Source organism: Planococcus citri, chromosome 2 (assembly GCF_950023065.1).
Source record: "Planococcus citri chromosome 2, ihPlaCitr1.1, whole genome shotgun sequence".
Classification (NCBI taxonomy): Eukaryota; Metazoa; Arthropoda; class Insecta; order Hemiptera; family Pseudococcidae; genus Planococcus; species Planococcus citri.
In genome coordinates this window covers 53,233,736-53,245,572 of record NC_088678.1, presented here as the reverse complement: position 1 = coordinate 53,245,572, position 11,837 = coordinate 53,233,736, and the positions used below count along the sequence as shown (strand labels likewise).

Genomic DNA, 11,837 nt, shown 5'->3' with positions numbered 1-11,837 from the left:
CGTTAAAGAACTAAATATAAAACTTACCCATGAATGCGGACAATCGACTAGAATAACCAAGGGGTGGCAATAAAAAGCTTATACCTGCCAAAGTCGTGCCATCATGTTAACTGGTACGAATATTTTCAGGTGCTCTGTTTTCAGTTTAACGGTGTATACGTATACGACGGTGGTAGAAGAGAAATCATCAGTCCGGAAAATAATACACCCCCGATCCAGGTTCAGTTATTTTGTACATAACGTTGAGGTGCAATTCGACTAACTTTTAGTGCATGTAGTCCGAACACGCGTTCGCAGACCATAATCCTCCTCATGACGGTTATTTTTGATCATATTTGAATCGCGTAAATTTCGCATATCTACTGACAAAGCAATCATGTTTCGAGTGGTTTACAGCATTCATCTAGTGTGCGGTTTATAATCGCGGAATCGCGTGGAAATTAATGAGTAGAAGTTGTCAAATTGTGAGCCCTTTGGTAAGATTTCAAATGTACCTATTGCACTCTGAGTTGAACTCTCAACATTTTCACGAGCACTGAAATTTAGAATCAAATAAGATGTTCAATTCGCGATTGTTTTGTGGTTTTTTACATGATTTTAAGCATACGTAGGTAGTAGGTAGTAGGTACCTACTGCGCTGCAACGAAAAGTTGAAGTTTTCGAATTTTTATAGTACCTACTCGAAAACGTGAGGGTTTTGGAAAATTTAATATTCCTCATGATTTATGGGAAATTTGATTAACCATTTTTTGCTACAATAAATTAGGTTTCGACCACTTTTGATGTTGTAAAGCTCATTTATTTTCTTTCATTTTCAGCCATTTTCAGTATTTTGCAACATTGGAATAAAATTACTTCAAACTTTTATTACATAAACTCATTTTTTACGAATCAAATTTTCAGAATTTTTTCTCATTTCCAAAGGTACAAAAACCCATATTTCTTGATGACTTTTTCCTTCAAATATTCGTTTATTTGCATCGTATTTTTAAAATCAAGTCGGTAATTCGTGTGGGTCATTTTATACTCAAGTGAATATTTCAACGAAAAATTCATCAAAAATTATGATTTTTATATCGTTGGAAAGTGAAAACAATTCTGAAAGTTTTTGACTCACAAAAAATCAGAGTTTACAATTCAGTTTTCGAAGCAATTTCAGTCCAAAGTGTGAAACACTGAAAACAGCTGGAAATGAAAGAAAAGAAATGAGCTTTTATAACCTCAAAACTTGTCGAAATCTAATTTTTCAATACCAAAAAATAGGAATTCATAAATCACGAGGTTGATCAAGCTGTGCCCAAAGGTTCCTAACTGCGCTTTATCGTGGATGATTTGATAAATTGACCCAACGCATTATTCAGAAATTGATTCTGTTCAAAAAAAATAAAACAAGCTTTGCAGAAGTTGGTAACCTGGCTATTTTGAATGTTCAATGATGAACTGACAACTCTGACAGGCTTTTGGCACATAAGAGGGGTGAAATGGTTGATATTTACACCAAAAGTGGGTACCATCGAGAAACTTCCGAGCGGAAAATTTCGGACCCCCCAGCCCCTTCCCATTTTGAGAAAACTACCCTTTTCTGAAATTACAATGAAAATTCTTTTCTCATTTCCATGTAAACCGATTTTCAAAATTTTTTAGAATGTTGTAGACATGCATAAGAGGTATCATCACAAAAATTTTCAACCCCTCCCCTCATGTTTACCCCTCAAAATGGCGATCTTCAACCCATTTTGTGCTTTTTAACAATGAAGATTGCGAGATAAATTTTATAAATGCGTTTTTTGGATGTAGGTATTGTATTCATGACCCCTAACATCATATTTTTTTTTGAAATTTTGGCTCTGGTGCGCCGTGGTGAAAAATACAAATGTATTTCTAAACAAACTTGAAGAAGCACTGTCAACTGAAAAATCCCTAGTACTGCTTGGATATAAAGGGAGGAATTAATTCTCAGCATGTTATTTTTTTTGATTAAAGGTAACGTGATGAAAAATTGAAAAAATAATTTCTTCAGTCAAAAGTACACAACATCAACGTTCGCTTCACAAATATGATTCTTCTTACTCCGAAATTCGGCGAAGATTTTGATAAAGAAAATTCGACCATGATGACGGAAACAGACTGCGAAAAAGTATTCAACGAAGAATACATCGAGGTGTTTTCTCCAACAGTATTCGAAACCGTAGAAGTGTACACTTCTTCATCATCGGATAACTCCGATAATCAAGATTTCAATTCGGATATAACCTTTCTAGAATCTTCAGATGGAAATTCAATGGAAACGGAGGACGACTTGATTGATTCTATAGATACGGTCAGTTCACTGGAGAATTTAGAACCAGGAACGTATACTTTGGATGTACTGGAATCGAATAACTTCGATTTCGATACAGTTTTTGTAAATTCTGATTTTAATCAAGAACAGCCCGAGAGATGTCAACAAGAATTGAATTGTTCGTTCAAACAAATTGATGAAAGCGAAAATAAAGAAAAAAAATTGAAAACGTTTGAAGAAACTTGTAAAAGATATAAGTTGAGAAATACGTATAAGACTCCAGTTCGCAAACAACCATTAGCAACCAAACATCCAGTTAAGAATGTCACTGCCAGAGAATTCTTGAATAATTTTTCTGACGATTTACGTAAATCGGAAAAGTCACATGTGAAAAAAGACGATACAGAAGAGGGTAAAAGTTTATCGTGGTTGTTGGATTTCAAAATATCGTCCATTTTTCATCCCGTCGAAAAAGAAACAGGTCAGTGAAAATTTTAAATTCTTAGTTCTTTGTCATTCAGTCTCGAAAACATACATTTTTTGAAGTGCCTATTTTTTTCACATAAAAAAAGATGAAAAACAAATTAGCGATTTCTGAATCTAGTTTAAAATTCTGAATCATTAAGTTGCCTACATTTGCGTTGCAACCAGAAAATTCATTTTATACCAATTGAAAAAAGACCAAAATGCACCTATTTAACTAAACACAAATTAACGCCTCATCATGACTTCCTTTCTTTCTTTATAAAAGTACCTACCTACATTTATGAAGAGACTTCAGTAACATTGTTGTAAATATTATTAATGATTGTTCGATGATACCGCTATATTCATTTCATCTTTTATTGATGAAAAAAATTATTTTGAAATTAGATTCGCTTATAAAAAAGAAGTACGTACTTAATTTAAAATATGTACGTAGGTATTAGTATAAATAGATGCCCTGTTTATTTCGTATTCATAGGTATGATTATGTTTGAATTTTTCAAAACGAAAATTAAGTCACGCTTTCGCCAGGTGAAAAATTTATGCTTATTTTTATCTTACAGAAATGCTCGAAAAAGTTAAAAAGAAACCCAATGACACACAGCGAAAACCTAGGTACACTTACACAGAGCTAATCGAACAAGCTTTAAAAGAAAACGGCGAATTGACTGTTTCTGGAATTTACAACTGGATCTCGTAAGATTATAATGATTATTACCTAACATAGGCTATTTTAAATGTATTGTGCTCATTAGGGTGTACCTTATCCATATTATGGTGGAAATTTTTTTTCGTTTTTTTTTTTTTTGCTCCCACCCCCTAAAGTTGTTACTTCAGGTGAGAAATTTTCAGCCTCCTCCGTTGAAAAATAAGAGGTGCCGAATGAGAACGAGTAGGTATCAGACAAAATCTTCAAAATTGTGAACTTTCTAGTTCTAACACATCAGTCAAGTCACTACTTAACGTTAGGTAAAATCAAGTTACATACCAATTTTATTTTTAACCCCTCATCTCCACTCAACACTAACCAGTGAATTAGAGAGGAGAGCTCTTATTTATACCTATCTTGTGTACAAAATACTGGATTAGGCCCTTATGTTGTCGGATTACACAAGAAAAATGTCTTCAATCATGTTAGTAAAAATAAGTCGTGCTTAGAAAGTCCCCTCCCCCTTCCCAAACAAAAAATTGCTTCGTGTAGTAAAAGATGTAATGTGCGAAAAAGAAGAGCAACACTACATTCGAATTACCGGTGTCCAAGAATAAGGAATTTTGATATGTTCTGATGAGCCAAAATGGGGAAAAAATGTCCCCAAGTAAAAATTGAATAACAATCGAAAAAATGTGCTTTTGAATTATTGTTTCAATGCAACATGAAATCTTTTTTCTTGTTTCATTGAAAAAATTACTCAAACATCCGTTTTTAAATGATTACCCTATTGAATTTTCTAATTTTCAAGCAGGGAATTTTCTCTCATTATGATAATTTCAAAATCGCTTATTTTTGGACACCCGGTACTTTTGACCTATCTACATATTGAAAAAGTGGAAGTTGTCCCCATCCACAAAAAAATGAAAATTTTTAGTCCTCGGGATTTGATCGATTTTCATCAGAAAAGCACTAGGCATGTCAGACTTTCAAACACTTGGAAAAAAATTCATCATTAACAAATACTTATTTCTACAATTTTTGTCTGACTTTCATTCGACCAACCCATCTCATCATAACCTTTTAACTGTTTCAGTGACTTTTTTGAGATTCGAATCTCTAGATAGACATCATGCAGCTATTCGCTGATTGCAAGATAGTTATTGCATTTGCTTTATTGATTGATAGTTAAGATTGGTTGCTAAGTTCGCTTTTAAATATCAACTTGAAGCTGATTTCTCATTTTTTGATCTTTTTCATAATTTATAAAATAGAATGTATGTACCTATTACTTTTATTAAAATGAAGTCGAAAAAATTTCTCGTAAATTATAACATTCAACTAAACAACTTTTGATGGCATAATCAACGTATCTCACCTTGGACATGTAAGTAGCACCAATTGTTTTAAAAAATTACTGATTTTTCAATTCCACTTCTTGTTGATAGAAAGATGTCCGATTTTTATAATTGAATTCAAAAAATAATTCATTGTAAGTAAGTACCTACCATTTATTAAGTACAATGCAGTTTTTTCGCGCTTCGCACAAAAACTCTGAGAGTATAACATCTTTCTGACATTTTCATATTAAGTAACATAGAAGTGGACGTTTAGATCTTGAATCTGATTTTCAAGAGCTTGTAATAAAAATCAGGCAAATTTTCACAAAGGACAAACTTATTGACATTCTGGCATCTTGAAGTGTTCGACTTTTGAAAATTTGAAAAAAACCGTTCAAAATCGTCATCAATGAGATTTCATTTTTCGGTTTAAAGCAAAAAACGTATCCATGACTTGAAGCTTTCCTTGCAGAGGAGACTTTACCTCCACTTAAAATTTTTTTTTAAACTTTGAAGATCTCTATGCACTTAAATTTTAGGCGGCTAACATAGTTGAGGAGAATCAAGAAAGGGTTTTCTTGGGGAAAAAATATCTTGAAGTATTCTGCTCAGAGATTAAAAATTTTCAAATAATTTGTACACACAGACATCAATTTTTCATATTTTTTCATTTTTCCCAAATTGGGTGATTCCATACAAGAAAGCCAACATCAGTTGGAGGTCCAACGAAAGTGTATTCTTGAAAATGGATTTACCTATGTAGAATAATTCTAATGTGGAAATCAGATATTTTCAAAAAATTTTCCCTAATTTTGATTTATTCTCATTTTTTGAGATTTTTTAAACTTTGAGGGGCTTCTTACTAAGGGCCAATTTGGTTTAACAGTTCGGGGAAAGTTTTATCTTGAAAGGGGGATTATTTAGAAAAATTCTGATACCGAAAAAATTCCTTAAATTGAACTTTTTTCATTTTTCTGATTTTCTTTAACTTGGGAAGGGGTAAAATTAAAAATAGGAAATTATTTTCTCATCCGAGGTAACAACTTTAGGGGGTGGGAAGTATAAAATTCCAACATTGCAAAATGAAGTACACTCTAAAATGAAGCGTACCGAATATTTTTGAGGAATGAGAAACCTAAGTAATACATAGGTATCCTTACTTGTAAGAAGGTATAAAATAATGTACAATTACACCCACCCACATTCAAAGTCTGATCCTAGGTATAATACGTATTTTCCGTTCTCTCGTGTCTCGAAAATCTAATCCAATAAATCTTTAGCAGACGACGTCAATGTATGCCTAATGTTCTCACAGTTTTGAATCTGCACTGCCGTTTCCGATGTTTTAAAACAGAAAGGGCGTGCGTCACCCTTCATCGGTACCAGGCGTCTTCTTTGTACCACGCAGAAGATAACCGTCGATAATGTTATGTCGCATGCGGCCGGTTAACTACATTTCCTGAAGTCGTTCATAACCCTTGTTTTTCCAAACATTCTAATTTTTTGGTATGAAATCTCATTACCTGCCCTTGAAGTGGTTTTTCATTTTTTCCTTCGTGTATACCTCTCTACCCTCTACCTACCCATTGCTCTTATTCATCATACGTACAGTCACGGCTGCTTAGAAGAGGGTAGAGACAACATAAGATCAGTCAAAAGTGATGACTGACAATTGAGACGACATCCCATTTTGTTAACGTAATCATTGGAGAGTGAATTTCGAACAATGAATGATTTTCATAAGATTAACCAAACCGTTCAGAATGTACGTACATTGATTGCAAGATAGTTTTTCCATTTGCTTTCACCATATTGGTTGATTGCTAAGTTAGCTCTTAAATATCAACTTGAAGCTGATTTCTCATTTCTTGATCTTTCAGTACATTCAACATAGATAAAATCATTCGTACATGAAAATGAAAAAATAATAAAAATTGAATTCCAAATCAGTCCCAAATTTGGTTTTGATAAACAGTAATGTGCACTAAGTAAGTACAACAAGTTTGAAAGAACAGAAATTTGAATTTTCTCAAATTGTCACAAGGGTACAATTTCTGGTTCAACTTTTCGAGTCAAATGAAACAGTTTCGTGAAAAAAAAATTGATAGAAAAATAGAAGCGAATATTATGAGATGGAAAGTCGAATCTCATCATTGAAATTTACCAACTTTTTCCACTCATCATGAAAAAAATTCTGCTAGTGAAAGCGATTAGAAAATTCTACCCCTTCATTTTTCAAAATCGGCAACATCGTAAAATGTTCTCAATACAGAATATAGATGGGCATTGGGCATTGATGTTGAATGAAGTGGTTTTTTAAAATCTGTTTTAGAAGTCACTACCCTTATTACCAGCAGCACGATGACAGGTGGAAAAATTCAGTTCGACATAATTTATCCATTAATCCGCAGTTTAGAAAAGGAAAGAAAGCATCTCAAGGAGCAGGACATTTTTGGAATATTAGTGAAACTGTTTCGCAAAGTGCAGATCTCATCAGTAGTAACATTATGAGTAAGGTAGGCAGTTGGATAAATAATTTTTTTCTTTTTTTAAATAAAAGCATTATTGGCCCGCACCTCATACCATGACTTAATTTCCACATGGATAGGTAGCTTTGTTTCTGCATACCTACCTAATTTTAAAATTCTTCATAATTTAAAAATTTTTCTGATAAAAAAAAAAAAGAACCGTAAATTAATGATTTTCATCGAAAATTCAGGACATCAGTAAGCAATCGTCCAATTCCACTTGCGATCTAATAAATCAAATTGACGAAGAAGTTTTGGCAGCTACGAAAAGCATACAGGAAAGTGAAAACATGGATTTCACAGACGTTAGTTTGCATGATGCTGCTGAACAAATACATTTAGATGGGAAACATTTGGAATCTTCGTTTGTAAATATTACGAGAAATGATATCGAGCAGTTATGGGAGTCCGCTAATGAAGGAGATTCGCGATTTAGTAAGTTTTTACGATGCATAAGGTATCTGCTGAACATTTCTTTTGTTCATAAAGGCACCTGCTTTTCAATTCTGATCTAATGAAGATGAAAAAATTGTTTTCGCGCTCCAAGTTCAAAATAATATTTGTGAAGAATTACATTTTTTTTTTTTTTTAAATTTCAGGTTCATTTTCTCCTCTTATTCGTGAAATTACTGAAGAGTCGTCAAATGCCATAGAGGAGGAAAACTTTTTAATTCAAGATATACATAATTCCATTTGCTTAGGAGATGAACTATTTACAAATGGATTAAATTCGCCATATTACGGTCTGACTACTATTTAACTTAATTTGTGAAGAATTTTTCGTTTCACGAATTTTCATAGCATTTAATTTGTATCGTAATTTTTCGTTAATTTTCATTTTTTTAATGCTCGTCGATTTTATCGAAAGATTTTTTTTTTCGTTTTTGGAGAAAATTATTTAGATATACGTACATTTTTTACTGAGTCAATCGATTTTCAAGAGGTTGGTGCCTTTTTTATTTAATCGAATTTATGGTTTTCCTAGTCCTTAGATATAAGTCTGTACATACTTATTACTCGTTTAAAAATTTAGTTAATGCATTTTCTAATTTGAATTAATTAGAATACAAAGACCATTTAAAAAATTCATGTGTTTACTACTTGCATCGTCTTTTTGATATTCCATCATACGAAAAAGTTAACCATGCTGGGAGGGGGAAGACAGGGAGTACATACGATACAACGATGAATTAATGAAAAATCTTTGATACGTCCGAACTGGATAATTATATCATACATTAATAAATCCGGTCGGCGTTCAGAAGCTGTGAATGGATTTCACGCATCTGTCATAGGTTGTGATGGATTACAGCAGCTCATGTATATGAATCGGCAATTTTCTATAATCATTCTGGTCATTTCAAAGTATACGAAGCTCAGTCGTAGGTTATAGGTACTAGGATGAGATTAGGAAAGATAGTAGCAAAATAGGTCTGTCTGGAAACCGGATCCGGGGATGGGATCGCGACCGATGAAAATTCTTCAATGAAAATGCTCGTAAAAATCATCACAATATCGATTACGAGCTACTTTTAGCAGCATCCGAATCAACTCGCCAGGATACCTTAGCAGAAAGAAAAAAGAAGACTAGATACGGACTAGAGATGAGAAAAAGGCCAAACCTAAGTGATAAACGCTGTAACAGGTTTATTATCGAAGCTACACGATTTGAATTTATTACGGGACACGATTATTATTTTTTAAAAACGGACTCTTTACGATGTGGCAGCTCCACCCGGTTTTTCTCATCGGGCAATGAAATACCATCAAATTAGACGTTTTGTCGCTGTAACGTTGTTCCGAATGCCGCGAACGTATTAGTAGGGAATTAGTCTTGTTTCCAGAGGAGTAAAAATATTCGATATCACGTTTGTTTCTATCGTTATAGTCTAATTAAGTCGTAAAAATATTGTACTCGAAATCGGTAGGTGACTTTTATGACCAAAACTACTTTTCCCAAACCGAGATTAAAGTTTTATTTAATTGCACTTCGGACGCCACTGTCCGTTTACAAAATTTTAATTTACACCTGTGTACCTACTTTGGTGTTGTAAAATATGATATTTTTTCTAATGAATTTTTTCCACCGAGTTCCTTGTACATATATTCGAGTCGAGCTCCTTATAAGATACATTTTCTACCAGCGTGTGTCGTACACAAGATCTCACATTAGAGTAAAATTAGTACCTAGTAAATATGTATACATGGTATATATTATTCGACTGGTATTAATACTTATGTAAATTTTTATTCGGACATTGGCGGTCATATTTGAAAAATTATTCCATCCAGAATACTTACTAATATTGAAGAAATTTTTAAATGAAATTTATTAGGCATGAACGAAGCAAGTGCACGATTTGATAACCTGCACTGAACCGAAATGAAAATAAATTTTATTTACGATGATTACTTATCGACAATAATTTGAGCTTATCATAATATTATGAGTGCATAATGAAATAATGAGTGAAATGTCATTATTGACTCTTTCGAGGTTCTCATAGTTTGAGTGAACCCATTGAAAATGGTGACTTCATTATAATGTATCACTCCAAAGTTACAAAACAGAAAAAAATCATAGGTACTGTCATAGAATTTCCACAGGTACTCCAACGTGGACCTCGGAAATCTTGACCAAGAAACCGAATTGAATTTAGATGTTTCGATCACATATCATGCATCTCAATTTCCAGAATCTCCCCTTCGTTATTATGATTTTTCGAATTGGAATGGTAATTTTAATGATAAACTTTGATAGGTAACCTACTCGTAGTCATATTTTGAGCGAAAAACTAACCAAACCTTACCTTAACTATTTCTCCTTTTTTTTTGTTTTTGCAAATTTTTCAATCAAGAAGTTGAATATAGTTGTCATCCATCGAATACCTCCGTTGATAATTTCCGCGATCCAAATGATTCTGTGTTACCGTCTATTGCTTCTAACACATGGTGATGAAAATGACAATCGCGCCAATTGTTTGAAAAACGCTTTTTTAAATTAAATTGTAAAATTTAAAGTTGAAAATCATCTGATGTGGTAACTGGTACGCAAACGATTAAAACTACCCTTCGCGATGACCAGCCAAAAATGGATCAATGTGAAGTAGGGCTTAATTGGTCACAAACCTGTGGGGGTACCTTATCTAAAAAAAAGTTTTCATGTCGAAAAAGAGGAAATCTGAAAAAAAGTGGGTAAATTATGAAGAACGGACAATTGAAAATATAAATCACTAGTAACTTTAAAAACATGATGCAAATAGATTTCACGGGGAAAAATCAATGAAAATGCAAAAAAATGCAATCTGTATTTTCTAGTAACCAATAGGTATCCAGAGAACTTAGAATGGGTGTTTGGTGAAAAATGAATACTTAAATGGAATATAAATTAAGGGGTTCCATGGAAAAAGGGCCTTCGTCATTTTTTTTGTTTTTTCGATTTTTACAATTTTGAATAGATACATTTAAAAATTTAAAAAAAATTAATTTCACCATATTCAGTGATACAGTATAAGTGTTCTTCCATGAAAAAAAACGAATTAGAAAATATTTGCTAGTAGAAAAAAATTTCTTCAAGTCTATTTGAACATGTACATAATTATGACAATCAGAAAAAAAAATGACTAAGGCCCTTTTTCCATGGAACCCCTCAATTCATTTTGCCAAAAAAGCTTTTTTTCCATAAATCGCAAAATCACGTCGGAAATCCTAAAACAACATTTTTGATATCAAATTCGATTTTTCAGAAATGAAAATTCACCAAGAAAAAAAAACAGGAATATTTATCTGGTGACTTTTCGAAGCCAGCACTTTGCTGTTGTTTGAAAGAGGTTTTCTGACGACACGTAGAATCAATTATTGAGCCGAAAAGTCAGGTGGCTGATTTCCGACTCAGTAATCCATTCCACGTTCTGTCTGAAAATATCACTTAAACAAAAGAAATGTATTGGCCATAGAAATCACTAGATAAATTACTACGTTTAGATTTTTTTCATTTGAGAAGAGATGAATTACATACAAAGAATTTGTTCTTGGGTTGCCGACGTAATTTTGAAATTTATGGAAAAATCACCCTGGCTTAGCGACAAAAATTCACAGTTTATTCATTCATTTTTCACCAGACGCCCAGTCCAAGTTCTCTGGATACATTAAGAAATACGGATTGCCTTTTTTTCTGCGTTTTCATTTATTTTTCCCCTGAAAATTGATTAACATCATGTTTTTGAAGTGCGTATTATCATTATTTTTTTTTAATTTTCAACGTTGAACAGAATATACCATTTGGCCCGGAGTTTTGATCCTCCTTGAACATTTTTCAAAGACGATGTTTCTATGTTGATGGATTTCTTTGAAAATAAATAATACCTAATGAAGTAAATGAGTAATCCAATTTTGAGTCAAGTCCAATATTTTGGGTGAATATTGAATATAATAAGTAGGTAATCAATTTTTTTTTAATATTTAATAAATTCTGACACCTACAGAATGAAGTTGTTTTTACCAATCTGTATTTTCTTATCTATAAGTAGATACATATAATCACAGTACATGAA

The 11,837-nt window shown here is 32.7% G+C and overlaps 1 protein-coding gene across 1 annotated transcript; it reads left to right on the top strand.

The window, feature by feature from the left end:
- Positions 1–253: 253 nt before the first annotated feature.
- LOC135836448 (uncharacterized) lies at positions 254–8,372 on the top strand. The gene is made up of 6 exons (XM_065351290.1): positions 254–476; positions 1,984–2,762; positions 3,331–3,463; positions 7,089–7,272; positions 7,476–7,719; positions 7,884–8,372. Exons 2-6 carry the CDS (start codon positions 2,057–2,059, stop codon positions 8,042–8,044), a joined length of 1,428 nt encoding a protein of 475 aa, XP_065207362.1. The 5' UTR covers positions 254–476; positions 1,984–2,056; the 3' UTR covers positions 8,045–8,372.
- Positions 8,373–11,837: the final 3,465 nt, after the last annotated feature.

Coding starts and splice junctions, on each gene's coding strand:
- LOC135836448 (XM_065351290.1), top strand. CDS start 2,057: ATGATTCTTCTTACTCCGAAATTCGGCGAAGATTTTGATAAAGAAAAT. Junction 3,464..7,088: donor GGAATTTACAACTGGATCTC/GTAAGATTATAA, acceptor AATCTGTTTTAG/AAGTCACTACCCTTATTACC. Junction 7,720..7,883: donor TGAAGGAGATTCGCGATTTA/GTAAGTTTTTAC, acceptor TTTAAATTTCAG/GTTCATTTTCTCCTCTTATT.